Source organism: Artemia franciscana, chromosome 5 (assembly GCF_032884065.1).
Source record: "Artemia franciscana chromosome 5, ASM3288406v1, whole genome shotgun sequence".
NCBI classification, from domain to species: domain Eukaryota; kingdom Metazoa; phylum Arthropoda; class Branchiopoda; order Anostraca; family Artemiidae; genus Artemia; species Artemia franciscana.
In genome coordinates, this window is record NC_088867.1 from 54,905,617 (window position 1) to 54,918,637 (window position 13,021).

The 13,021-nt window shown below is 31.8% G+C and overlaps 1 protein-coding gene across 1 annotated transcript; it reads left to right on the forward strand.

Annotated features, from left to right (window-relative positions):
• Positions 1 to 1,798: 1,798 nt before the first annotated feature.
• Positions 1,799 to 2,314, forward strand: LOC136027768 (uncharacterized). The gene has a single exon (XM_065705230.1). It carries the CDS (start codon positions 1,799 to 1,801, stop codon positions 2,312 to 2,314), a length of 516 nt encoding a protein of 171 aa, XP_065561302.1.
• The last annotated feature ends 10,707 nt before the right edge of the window (positions 2,315 to 13,021 follow it).

Consider the following 13,021-nt stretch of genomic DNA (forward strand, 5'->3'; position numbering starts at 1 on the left):
TTAAGCGGAAGCCGACGGCAAAAAGCTCTCTGACCAATATTTTTTACCTTATAGAATTATAACCAAATATGACAATAATAGTACATTTAAATTCCTAAACCCTAAATCTTAACAACACCTATACAATACATATTAGTCACATAAAAAGGGCGAAATTCACAGAAACATGGAACCAATGCCCAACAACATTGGATTCTTCCAATAATAAAAATAAACCTCCGCAATCAAGACTGAGGGAACATAGACCTTTTAATTTCAAACAAGGTTATTTTGAGAACAGGAGAAATGAGCAAAAATTCAACAAATTTCTAACGATGACAAATATGATTACTTGCAAAGATAGAACCACCATCACGCAAAAACGCAAAGATAGGGATTCATCTTCCTTTGACATATGGACCAGCAGCCCCCCTCCACCTTACAGAACTCAGAACCAATTCCCTCATTTGTTCACTTTAGAAAGTTTTAAGATAAGAGTCTCTTATACGTCTAAAGATTTTAAAGCGTAAATTACTTTATCGGATAACTCTATCGGAACGTTTTCAAATTTCAAAAACAGAATGACCACTTTACAGTTGTATATCTACAAAAAAGAAGCTATTTTTATAGTTTCATAGTTTTATACATTCTGATAATTCTAACGAAATATTTTCAAATTTTTAGAACAAAACGTTACTGTACAGTTGTATATCAACAAAAAAGAAGCTATTTTCCAAGTTTCATAGTTTTATACTTTCCGATAATTCTATCGAAATGTTTTCAAATTTTGATAACGACCCCCTACCACCCCCAGGCCAATGAAAAAATTGAGAACAGGCACAAGCTATTCTCTAATATTTTAGGAATTTACACTAAGGGTGATGGAAGGAACTTGCACGAAACCTTACCTTATTTAACGAATGTGATTAATACAGCTTACTCCCCAGTTATACGTGATAACCCATTTTATATATTATTCCGACGAGACTTTAGAATCCCGTATAATGAAATTATAGAGTCAAGACAATACTGTAATGACTCTGAAGATTATAAGCACGAATTTGTCAATAGAATGAGAAAAACTTATAAACTTGTAAAACAAGAAATAGAAAAATCAAAAAGGAAACAAGAGGCCAAAAATATCCAGAATATCAAAGGTGAACTCGATTTTCAAGTAGGAGATTGTGTTTACTTACAAAATGAAAATAGATCGGACAGCAAAAAGCTCTCTGACCGATACACCGGACCCTACAGAATAATTAAAAAATATGATAATAACATTACATTTAAACTATTAAAACCAAAAACGGGAAAAATCTTTAAAACGCATGTCAGTCGTATAAAAAGGGCAAAATTCACAGAAACATGGACCCCTCAACCTTCAACTTCGAATATCTCGGAAGACGAAAATGAGCCACCTCGCTCTAGACTAAGTGAGCTGAAACCTTAAAATTTTAAACAAGGATATTTTGAAAATAGTAGTGACGAGGAGAAATTTAAGGAATTTCTAACAATGACAAATATGTTTATCCCCCAAAAAAGTACCCACGTCACGCGGAGACGGAGGAAAACCGACTCATCTTCAAGTGAGGAGTCAGAAGCATTGGACGATACGATTTCTCCACAAACACAATTTTTCCCAGATAAAATATCAACCCCTTATCCTCCAAAACGTTTCCCCGACAAGTTGGTACACCCTATCACACCAATAGACAGACCTTTATCGTTACACGATGTATGAAATAAGGCTATACAGACTACTGGGGACATAGAGTCAGAAAGAGTCAACCAGCCGCAAAGACAAACATTACGAGAAGCAATGCATCTTATTAATTATCAGATTAAGACTAGACAAAGTACATTTAATGCTAGTCCCGCCACGGGTGAACAACAGGATCACAACATAACAGTATCAAAAGCAAAACCAAAGAACTGGGTTTCTTGGAAGGAAACCATGATGCAATCAATTCCCCATCCTCCCGAGGATATGGCTTTCAAACAATGGAGGCACCCCAAGAAAATGTTTGAATCCTCCCAAAGCTCCCAAGAATCCTTCAATTCTCCCCAGCCAAGAGATCAACAAGACGAGTCAATTAGTAAACCCTCTACTTCGCGAGAAGAAACCTATGAAGGTCAAGCAAGGTCAACACCTAAATCTCAAACTTCTTCTTCAAAAGAACCAGATTCTAAATCTACAAATACCAGTTCCTCAGATACTGACAGTGAATCAGAAGCTGATAAGCTCAAGGACTCAGAAGGAACAAGACCACATAGTGCTACTGCCCAAGCTAAAAGGGCACAACTTAAAGGTCAAAAATTCCTTAAGAAACAGTAAAAAAAAATTGATTTAATATCGCTAGCAAAACCGAAGAAGAAAACTGACCCTAAAGAAGAAAAGGTAGCAACAAGATCAGGCCGAGTTGTCAAAAGACCAGATAAATTAGATTTTTAATAAGCAATCTATCGGCCTGGAGTAAAATAAAAATAGTTATTTATTGAAAAAATCAAGATAATTAAAAAAAATAATTTTTTTTATTTAATTTAATTCTTTGCCGCTAAGAAACCACGCCGTAATAAACTACCCTTAAAGAAAATACTTTTCAGGAAGTCTGCTAAGACAAAAATTGAAAAATTGGCCTGCTTTGTCAAAAAGCGATCAGTATTTTAAGCAAGTCACGAATCATCTTTTTTAACAAGAATAATAAAAAAAGTGCAACTATTTTGTTAACATATTCTACCGCAAAAAGAGTTCCTTAACGTAAAAGCTTATTAACACCACTATAACTAACACTTGCCCTACAGGAGTCGCTGTCCTTTTATCTAACGTAAAATTAAAATATTGTAAAACATAAAGGCCTATCGAGATTATCATCAAACAATAGTCAATTAAAGTTCATCATTAGCCTTAAAAAAAAAAATAATAATATATTTCAAATAATCAAGTGACAACGAGCGTCCTCCTGAGCTGTGGTCGAAGAACCAAACTTGTTCAAATTTGCTTATACAATAGTTTTTTAATTATCACTCCCTTATTCCTTTTGGGCATATTCTTAGTTCATTTATTACTATTCAATAAATTTAATGGCATCGAACAAATTAACTTTTAGCTAAAAACATCATTAATACAGTTATAACTTGCGATACCTAACAGGCATTTACATTTGGCATCGAAACTACTTTTTTTTAATTAAGATTGTAAGTAAGACTTGTAATTCTACTCGAATAAAAGACCTTTTGAAATTATTGTCGGATAATTGACCCGACAAAGTAAGAAAAACTTATTATTCAATAGAAAACTTTCCTAAGGACCCCATCCAATCCTCCCCGCGGTATTAAGGTCGTGCTTAAATACTTTTTTAAAATATTCTATTTTCTTAGTTACTAATTCCACCTCTATTAATTAATTATCTAATTGTGTCCGTAATTATGGCCAAAGCAATTATAGAAAAAGACTTTATTTCAATTATACATGCCAAGGAAAATGTAATTTATTCAGCTGCAATGTTAGTTCAAGACGAAAATGGTAAAGAAGTATTCGCAGAAGCCTGGAACCTAAATTATGATTTAACGAAATTTAAACCTCACACGTATAAATATGGGCTAAAATTAGCAAACACCCCAAAATATCGACCTGCAAGAGGGGAAGTAAAAAACAAATACTCGAACAAAAGCAAAAAAGGTAAAAACTTAACAAGTCTACAATTAACAATAAGAAAATTACAGCAAAAATTTAATATCCGCTACTGGTTTTGCAAAGGCCCGACCCAAACAGATCTCCTTTAAACTGATAAATGTAAAAACCCGAAAATATGCTATAAAATCGAAGAAAATTAAAATTGTATTAAATATGAAGGGGTACATAATTCATTAGAGGAAATCCGGTATTACGCAACATTTTTATATGATCCGAGCGCACAAGAATATGACTTAAAGGGGGATAACATTTTCTCAAGACGTAAAAAATCTAAAAAATCAGAAAAAGACGCATATAAAAACGAGTTATCTTACAAAAATTTTTGTTCCTAAATACAAAATATTATTTTTAGATCCGTAACCAGAAGGAACCCAAATCAGGTAAAAATCCACTCAACTATCCGCTTATACTAACCGGGGAAAATATCGTATAAAAGAACCTTATACAATACAGATCCTAATGTTCTAAGACCTTTGGAATTCGTCCAAAACCAAATACCCACAAGACGAGACTTTTGGCTTCCAAATAAAACCCAGAGCTTACCAGATCTCTCAAAAATAAGTCATGAGGCAAACAAAAAAATCTTAGAATCAGCTATAAGAAATGTATTAAGAAATTTGCGTTACGACAATCTTCGATCCTTGCTTGCGTTTCAATTATCCCTAGTGACAATTAGATAATTGAAATAATGGTCATATTGCTAATAGGTACCTTTTCGCCACAGATAATGAGAAAAGACTATGGATACAAGCATAGATTCTCTCTATACAATTTTGCAGTACTTCTTTGTTCAATCCCCCCAAAGAAATATCCGTTAATTGCGTCCCTAATATGTGAAAATGTTTGATTAACACCACTTGCAGAGGAAAATTTTGAGTTGCCTTGGCCTTTAAAATTCTTAGCAATGCTAATGGAAGTAGATTATAGGATATTTAACGAAAATCTTCTCTTTAAATTCTACGAGAACCACAATATACACAATTCTTACTGGATCAATAGCTCAATTCATTACTTATATCTAGAACAATACGAAGGATTAAAACGTTTAATAAATAAGTCTTATAAAATAGATGAAAACATTGGGTCAAAATTAGTAAAAGGGATATTTTAATATATGAAAAAATAATAAACTGCATAATCCGCTATGTTTCCATAAACAACTGATTTTCTAAAGAGTTCGAATTACTCCAAATAAACCAAGTTTAAAGGAGCTGTGTAGAAAAAACATACGTTTAGTGATGAGAAAAACAAACATTTACAACACTTTGGCTAATCTAGCATTCCCCGAAAATCTTAAACGGTATTTACTAAACATCGAAGATATTCATGGAAACAGCAGCCAAGAATATCGATTGACATTTATGACTCCACACCTATTAAAATCTGAAATAAACCAGACTTCAGGCCAAGGGCCAATATTAAGTATTCCAAATGACCGTGAATTAGACCGTTCAAATCTAATCTAACTACTATTCCTTTTAACAGTAGGTTAATACTAAAATATTTTCTTTTACGGTAAATATAGACCTTTCATAATAAAAAAAAATGAAAAATCGACAAATCACTAGCTCTATGAAACAGTTTGTCAAAAAATATATAAGTCAACATAAAAATCATTAAGTTAATGTATCTTATTTTTTTTTTAAATTGGGTGACACCTGTCAAGGAAATTCAAGGAAAATGAGTAACCTTCCACCAACTTATTTTTTCGCCATTCAAGTAAAAAGCACGCAAATAAAGGCAACGGCGTCAGAGATACAAAACTACTTGATTGAAAACGAACCTAGTCTATCACAGGCTGTAATTGAACACAATTCTTTCCACATTACATTAAAAGTTATCCACCTAAAAAACAATAGTGAAGTTGAACTAATGAAAAATGCTTTCACAAGAGCCATGATAGCTTTTCAGCAAGAATTTAGCGAAAATCAAATACTACTTGACTTTCAAGGCGGATTCTCTGAACGGAGAATTCTCTGAACAAATTTTATATGTAAAATTAAATAATGAGACAGAATTCAAAGCACGCTTAACACCTGTTTTAGAAAGAATCGCTGAAGAAGTCAGTGAAAGCGGTATACAAATCGCAAGCCAGGAATGCTGGAAGCCTCACTTGACATTAGTAAACATAAGAAAAGTATCCAGGCTAAGAAGGATGGCGAAAAAACTTCACCCCTCCCTAACATCTGTTTTTAAAAATACGAAATTCGGAGTTGAATTGGCAACAAGTATCCAATTTTGTTCAATGCAAGGTCCAAAAAACGAAGAAAATTACTATGAAATATTAACCGAAATTAAATTTGACCAAACAACCACCTAAAGGGATCTGGAAGAATTTGGAACAAGAAAATAAAATAGATAATACAATTAACAGGTATCTATATTGACGGGGAGTAGTTATAACATATATATATATATATATATATATATATATATATATATATATATATATATATATATATATATATATATATATATATATATATATATATATATCATTGCTATAAGCCTAATAACTCTTGACGTCACTAATAGCATAGTAACTAACCTATGTGTCTTTTAATACAATTAAAATTTTGCTTACAAGTATAAAAATATGTATTTTGCAAACCCAATATGTCTATAAATAAAACTTATTACCCTAATTATTATAAAAGCAAGCCTTAATAACCTTAGATTATCTTTTGAATTAAACTCCTTTTATACAATTAAATAAATTCTTATTTTGTTAAATAATATATAAACATATATTTAATAAAACAAATTTAAATTCAATCTACAGTTTATCGCCAAATAAGGTGCGAATCTAGAAAACAAAAAAAAGGGGGAGAGAAACATAGAATAAATAAAATCGCAAAAATTTTTTACCTTACCAAGTTTTAGCTTCGTCGTAGCATAAAAAATGCCAATTCTGTAATAAATATACATCCTAAAAACTTAAAATATGAACGTTTAAATCCGTACGTATGAACAATAAGAAAAAAATCATACCTGGAAAAACAACAGAACTCTGAAGGGCAAAATTGCTAGCCGTGACGTTCGAAAGTGAAAATCACGAATAGCCATTCTATCTAAGAGACTTGTGAAACATAAAACGTACAATGTAATGCATTGTGTAATAAATAACCCTTGAGGAAACTTCTATCAATGGAAAAATGACTTACGACTCAAAATATACTTCAATTAAAACACCCAACAAATGCCATTCGCATAACAAGAGTGTGAAAGAATAATTACACTTGACAGATATATACTCGCTGAAAAAAGGGGTATAAATATTAGTAAAAATGATATTAGAAAACATTATAACTAAAAAACCTGAAGCGATTTTGAAAGAATGTTAAATTATATCTGAAAACCGCATGTCGGATTTCAGACTCATGAAAAGTTACCACCAATTTTTTGAATTAACCAAATACAATGCAGGATCTCCGCCAGGCATTTAAAGAAATAACCAATCACAGTGCTAGATCTAGGTGATAGATATACATAAATTTGAAGCCCGATCATTTTTTCAAATAATTTCAGTTTATTTATGTAATCATCGCAATCTAGATAATTCTGTCAAATAACTTAATGAAAACTAAAACGCTATAATTTTAACTTTTTTTCTTTTTCAAAATAATAATAGAAAATTATACAAGACAAAAAAGTTACAAATTAACTTACCAACCAATTTTGTTTATATTCAAGGAAAAAATACAATAAAAATGAAATGAAAGGAAAAAATGAATAAAAAAACCAACAAAATGCATGTAAGGAAAACGGTCAGTAATCCAAATCTTAAAAACGATGAACCAGAAGACAAACTCCTGGACCGCATAAAACTGGGTTCTTATGAAGACTACAATAGTTTATCCAATTTTTACAAATTTAATTATGAAATTAATGAAATAACTTGGAATAGCTTGATCAGAACAGCAGTAATAAATCTAGATTACAAATTTTTGAGAATGCCTATCATTATTAAAAGCAATTTAATAAGAAAGATAATGAATATAATATTATATTGCCGATTTTCACAAGAAGTAATTAGGGAGGGTTTTGAGTACATAAGAAAACTTTCATCAATCACTTTTGAATCCATACTTAATAAAGTCACCAAGAGGAATTACCCCCTGATAGCAGACCTCATTAGCGAAAGTCTAGATATTATGTGTGACGTAGATGGTTTCACAATTATCTGGCCTCTACATCTTATATTAATACTAGCAGAAAAAGACTTCAAATTGTCAATAAAATCAAACTTAATTCTTTCACTTTACGATAAATATATCAGTAATAATTCAGAGAATGACATTTTTGAAGGATGTCCCATTTTACATAAGGAAGATTACGATGCACTAAAGAAAATAACAGTAAACTTATTCAGAAGTAAACAAAACTTTTGGTCAGAGGTTTTTCCGGAAACAGACATCATCGTATCCGAAACTATTGTAGAATGTGTCAATCCTTCATATGGTTATAAGTTATTAAAATATAATATAATTCGCACTAAAACTAATCAATCGAGTTTAAAAGGACTATATAGGGAAAAATACGGACGATCATGCAAAGAATGAACATAAACTATACATTATAAAGTTTCCAAATACCAAAATATCTAGTAGATTACCTGCTGTATATAACATCGAAAACAGCGACTAAATGTTAGAAATGAACTTTAGAACTTGTAATTCTTTAAAATCAGAATTTTAAAAAGTTAATGAAAAAGACCCTATCTTCAATATTACAAAACTAATAAGAAACCTGTAGAAAGACTTATACTTTAATTTCTAACTAGAAAAAGTAACATAATTCTTTGGAGAATAGAAAATTAATTTACTTTATACCAGTTTGTTTTATATGCTAATGCTGTTAACACCTAATCTTGGTGGAAGTGGTGGAGAAACAAACAAAAATATTAAGGTGGTATAGCTCCAACACAGTTTAAACCCTCCCCCATAAAATTCAATCTTATTTATACTAATCACTGAAATAACTTTTCTAGGAAAAATGAAGTTGATAACAATATTGATGACCCTATGTACCCATTCCAACACACAAGACATCATTAAACATGGAATAATTTTCAAACATGAAAATTCAATTCTAACCAGTAAAAACGTGTGCAAATTATTTATGAAACTACATCTTAAACCATTTGAAACTTTATTCCAACAAGTAATAAGTAACAACAATCTTAATAGTCGCAATAGGAAGAAAATCAAACAGGGCTTCTACTTCCAGAGGAGAGGAAATTTTCACAGGACAAGGAGCGTCAACACCAAAATCTCAAATTTCTTCTTCCAAAGACCTAAATACTAAATCGTCAATCATCAGTTCTTTAAAAACTGACAGTGAATCAGACCGAGAAGAACTTAAGGACTTAGAAAGATCGAAGTCGCAATACGCGACAGTACACGCAAAATAAGCGTAATTAAAGGTCAAGAATTCCTAAAAAAACAGTAAAAGAAATTTGACCACATATCGCTGGCAAAACCAAAGAAAGAGAATCTTCAAGCAAAACAAGAAAAAAAAACACTAAATCAGGCAGAGTAATCAGAAAACCTGAAAAGTATGAATAAATATAATATGAAACTGTGCGTAAAATCAAATAGTAAGATTAAAAAACATAGGCGATGAATAAAAACGTAATTTCACAAGCACGGGGACAAAAACGTTCTTATAAACCCACAAAGTTGCCAGGTTCAACATGTATTAGTTCTTCAGATGTATCAAACATAACAAATCTACGAGGAATTATCAGTAAAGATTCATTACGACACTTAAAATTTTCACATACCAGGGAACAAAAGTATATTTTTAAATCCGGTTAGCGTCGTAAAACACCAATCCACTCCAATAGTACGTTCAATTTAAGCACAGTCAAAACACTAATAAAAGTGGATTAAACCTTTGGATTAAACAAAATAGCAACCAAATAACAATTTATTGGGCAACATTTGGTGTAAAAATAAAATTAATTGCTACTAAAATGAAATGCAACAATCATTGACGAAGACAACTACAGAAGAATCAGGCTCTCAAGGGGATCTACACAACCTAGGAGATCCACATCGCTGAGATGATTCTGTCTCCCATTTCACTGAGGATCATCAACAAAGTCTTTCCACTATAATTCCTCAACTATTTGGCTCCCATGAAATAATCTTGATTAGAATATCCCTTATTTTATACATACGTTAAGCTCCCAAGACTCAAGGAAAGCTAACAGCAACATTCATAGAATTAAACCCCCTAGTGACATTGCAAATAAATACCCTCCCCTTCCTCCGCTGAAACAGCTGGCACTTTCTTCTAAAGTTAGACAATTAGAGGAACTGTCAACTAGGCGCCTACTGACGTAGACTATTACAATTATTTGCTTCTTTTTTTTTGGCTTTTAGTGCCGTGTAATTTTTATTTGTTTTTCTTTATATACGCATACCCTATCCAAAATAATTCAAATATTTAAAAATTAAAAGAAAATTTACAAAAAGAAGTAAAAATTAATTGCAACTTCAGTAGAAATTACAAAATCATTACCAGAATATGAAGGATATATGGATGTTGATCAATTCAATATCAAATTCACTCAATTTTTTGAGATAACAAAAATTGACTTGAAAGTGTTAAAAAATGCTACTCCTAATATTGAAAGGACAGGCACCAATATTTTTGAAACAAATCGAAAATACCATAGGCTAAGAAGCCACCAGAACAATTCACTCAATAGAGTTATTGCAACAAGCCCTGCAAAAAAGATTCATTGACACAAGTTCAATGAAAAAACTAAAACACGGTTAAATTATCGATAAATACTGTAGAAAATAAAACCCCTATTAAATCAGGAGATTCTTCTCCACGATTGTTCTCTAGAGAATCATCACCGGAACCCGTTCGAAATCAAAATCGAACCCCCACAACTCCAAGACAAATACGTTTTGCCCCCAATTATCAATTGAGCTCACCAACCAGTAACCAACCAATAAAGTGTTAAACCTGTAATCGATTAGGCCATATAGCCAGGAACTGTAGTGTGAACGACAATTATCACCCCAATTTTAGAGGGACGACCAGCCGTTTGTCCAGGGGGACAAACTATAAAGGGTACGCAACAAATGGTAATCGAGGGCACACTTTCTTGACAAGAGGTAATTACTAAAATCCAAACGAAAATTTCCAAAGCAATACACATCAGTATCGCCAGAGAACAAAACAACCTTATAATGGTTGGAATTGGAATACAAGAGGTAGTTATACCAGCCGACAGGAACAATATAACAATTCCACTTCAAATAGTAATCAAACAAACCAAATTAGATCAAATCAAATTTCTATACCTAATATCTGGGAGCCCCAGGGAAACAATACAAGCCTCTATAACTCGTAGGACCAAAATTTGGCGGCAGACATTTTTAAAGGTCCCCAACAGTGATCACACCATTTGTATGTGCAGCAAACAATAAAATGTTACCGATATTTAAGGATTTTAGGGTAGCAAAATATTCATTTCTCAGCCCTTTAAGATTCAAGAGCAATGGTAAATGCGATAAATGCATTCGTATTTGACAAATTGCCCAATTATATTATACGGCAAATGAGTAATATATGCTCCAGCCTGTCAATTGTAACCGTACATGATCTGGACGTGAAAGGATCTGTGTATCTAACCATACGTAAGGATAACAAAACTTTCCTACTCGATTAATAATTTGCTAAAACTTCCCAGACGAGGCTAATTTTATAAAACCAATAAAATATTATTTTACGTTGCAAACTCAAAATTCGTCTACCTGACAAATAATAAAAGACTGATAAATAACATAAAAACTAATCGAATAAAGGAAAAAATATGCAATATGAAAGATTATAGAGCAAAAATAAATTGATGAAATTTCCAATTTATGGAAGAAATTTGCAAATATAGAGCCTGCATTGAAAGAACCAATGGATACATTCTGAATTTAATAAAGGAAAATCTTAATGACAAATACTATGTATTTCTAGTGTGTCAGACTAAAATTCCTCCAAAATCAATTCAGAGTTCAAATATCACAAATGCTAGAGCTAACAAATGATAAAAACAAAATTTGGGTGGCCTCACCGATGGAAGATATCCCGAAAAATCTAACATATGAAGAACAAATTATAAATTATGAAATAGCTGAAGTTTCTATTTGAGTAAAAAAGACTCACGCAAATGATCTGATTACCCTAAACAAAGGAAAATGTTTAGTGGAAATAAAAGTAGTATCGAAGACTGATATAAATAATTGGAAAAAATCGGAAAAGAACTTCGTAAACAATATAAATTACCCAAACTGACCATGAATACCCCCTATCAAGAAATCAATTTCTTCAGAAATTTGATCTAAACCACATAACTGACACCTCATTGAAACAAAAATTATGCAACCTACTGTGGGAAATTAAAGATGTTTTTTCGACATCTGAAGACGACATGGGACTTTTCCCATTTTACAAAAATGCAATCCAAACCACGGGATTATCAGTGGCAAAACAGCCCTAACGTATCCCATATAAGCATAAGGAATGGCTAATAAATAAAATGTAGAAGCTAGAAAGAAATGAGAACAAATATATGTATATAATATTCCACTTAAAGAAACCGATAGGATCGATTGTTGAAAGTCAGGACAAATCAATGTCAAAACAGATTTCGAGCGACTGTAGTTTGTGGGTATTAGATTTAAAAGGAGATAGATAACAAGGTTATCGAAGGTCACGAGGTTTCCTTCTATGAGGGGGTACAGTTAAAAGGGGTTCAAAAAATTTTCAAGGGTGAGATAACAGTGTGCTCACTCAATTTTTATGGGTTTGCAGTTGGGCTAAAATTTGAGAGGATTTTCTAGAAGCTTTATTTTTGTCAAAATGTCAAATTTTGTTGATTTAAGCCCAAAGAAACAGCTAAGATTACATTTAGATTTAGTTATATTTAGTATATACTTTGGGTATTGCTTACTTTGAGGTCATAAATAAGCAAAACAGTGCTGATGACCTAGCCTTTGATTTTAAGCCTTTTGTTTGTCCGTAAATTGTATTCTGTTTGGGGCTATCGACATGTAATTTCAACAGTAAACTTAATCATAATTGGTCTTCTCTATTTAATAGTTTAATAATAGAGTTATGATTCTTATGATTTATATCTTATATCGTTTCTATGTTGATTGTGTTACGTTATGGATCTTTTGATTTTGTTCTTATGATTGTAAAAAGTACTTATTTTTGTTCACAGATTTTCTTCACTTTTCTCTTTTTTCCCCTAACATTACGATCTTTCATTTAGCGGATTTGCGCCCCTTTTTGTTTTGATAGGGTATAAATAAAGTTTTATAAAGCAGT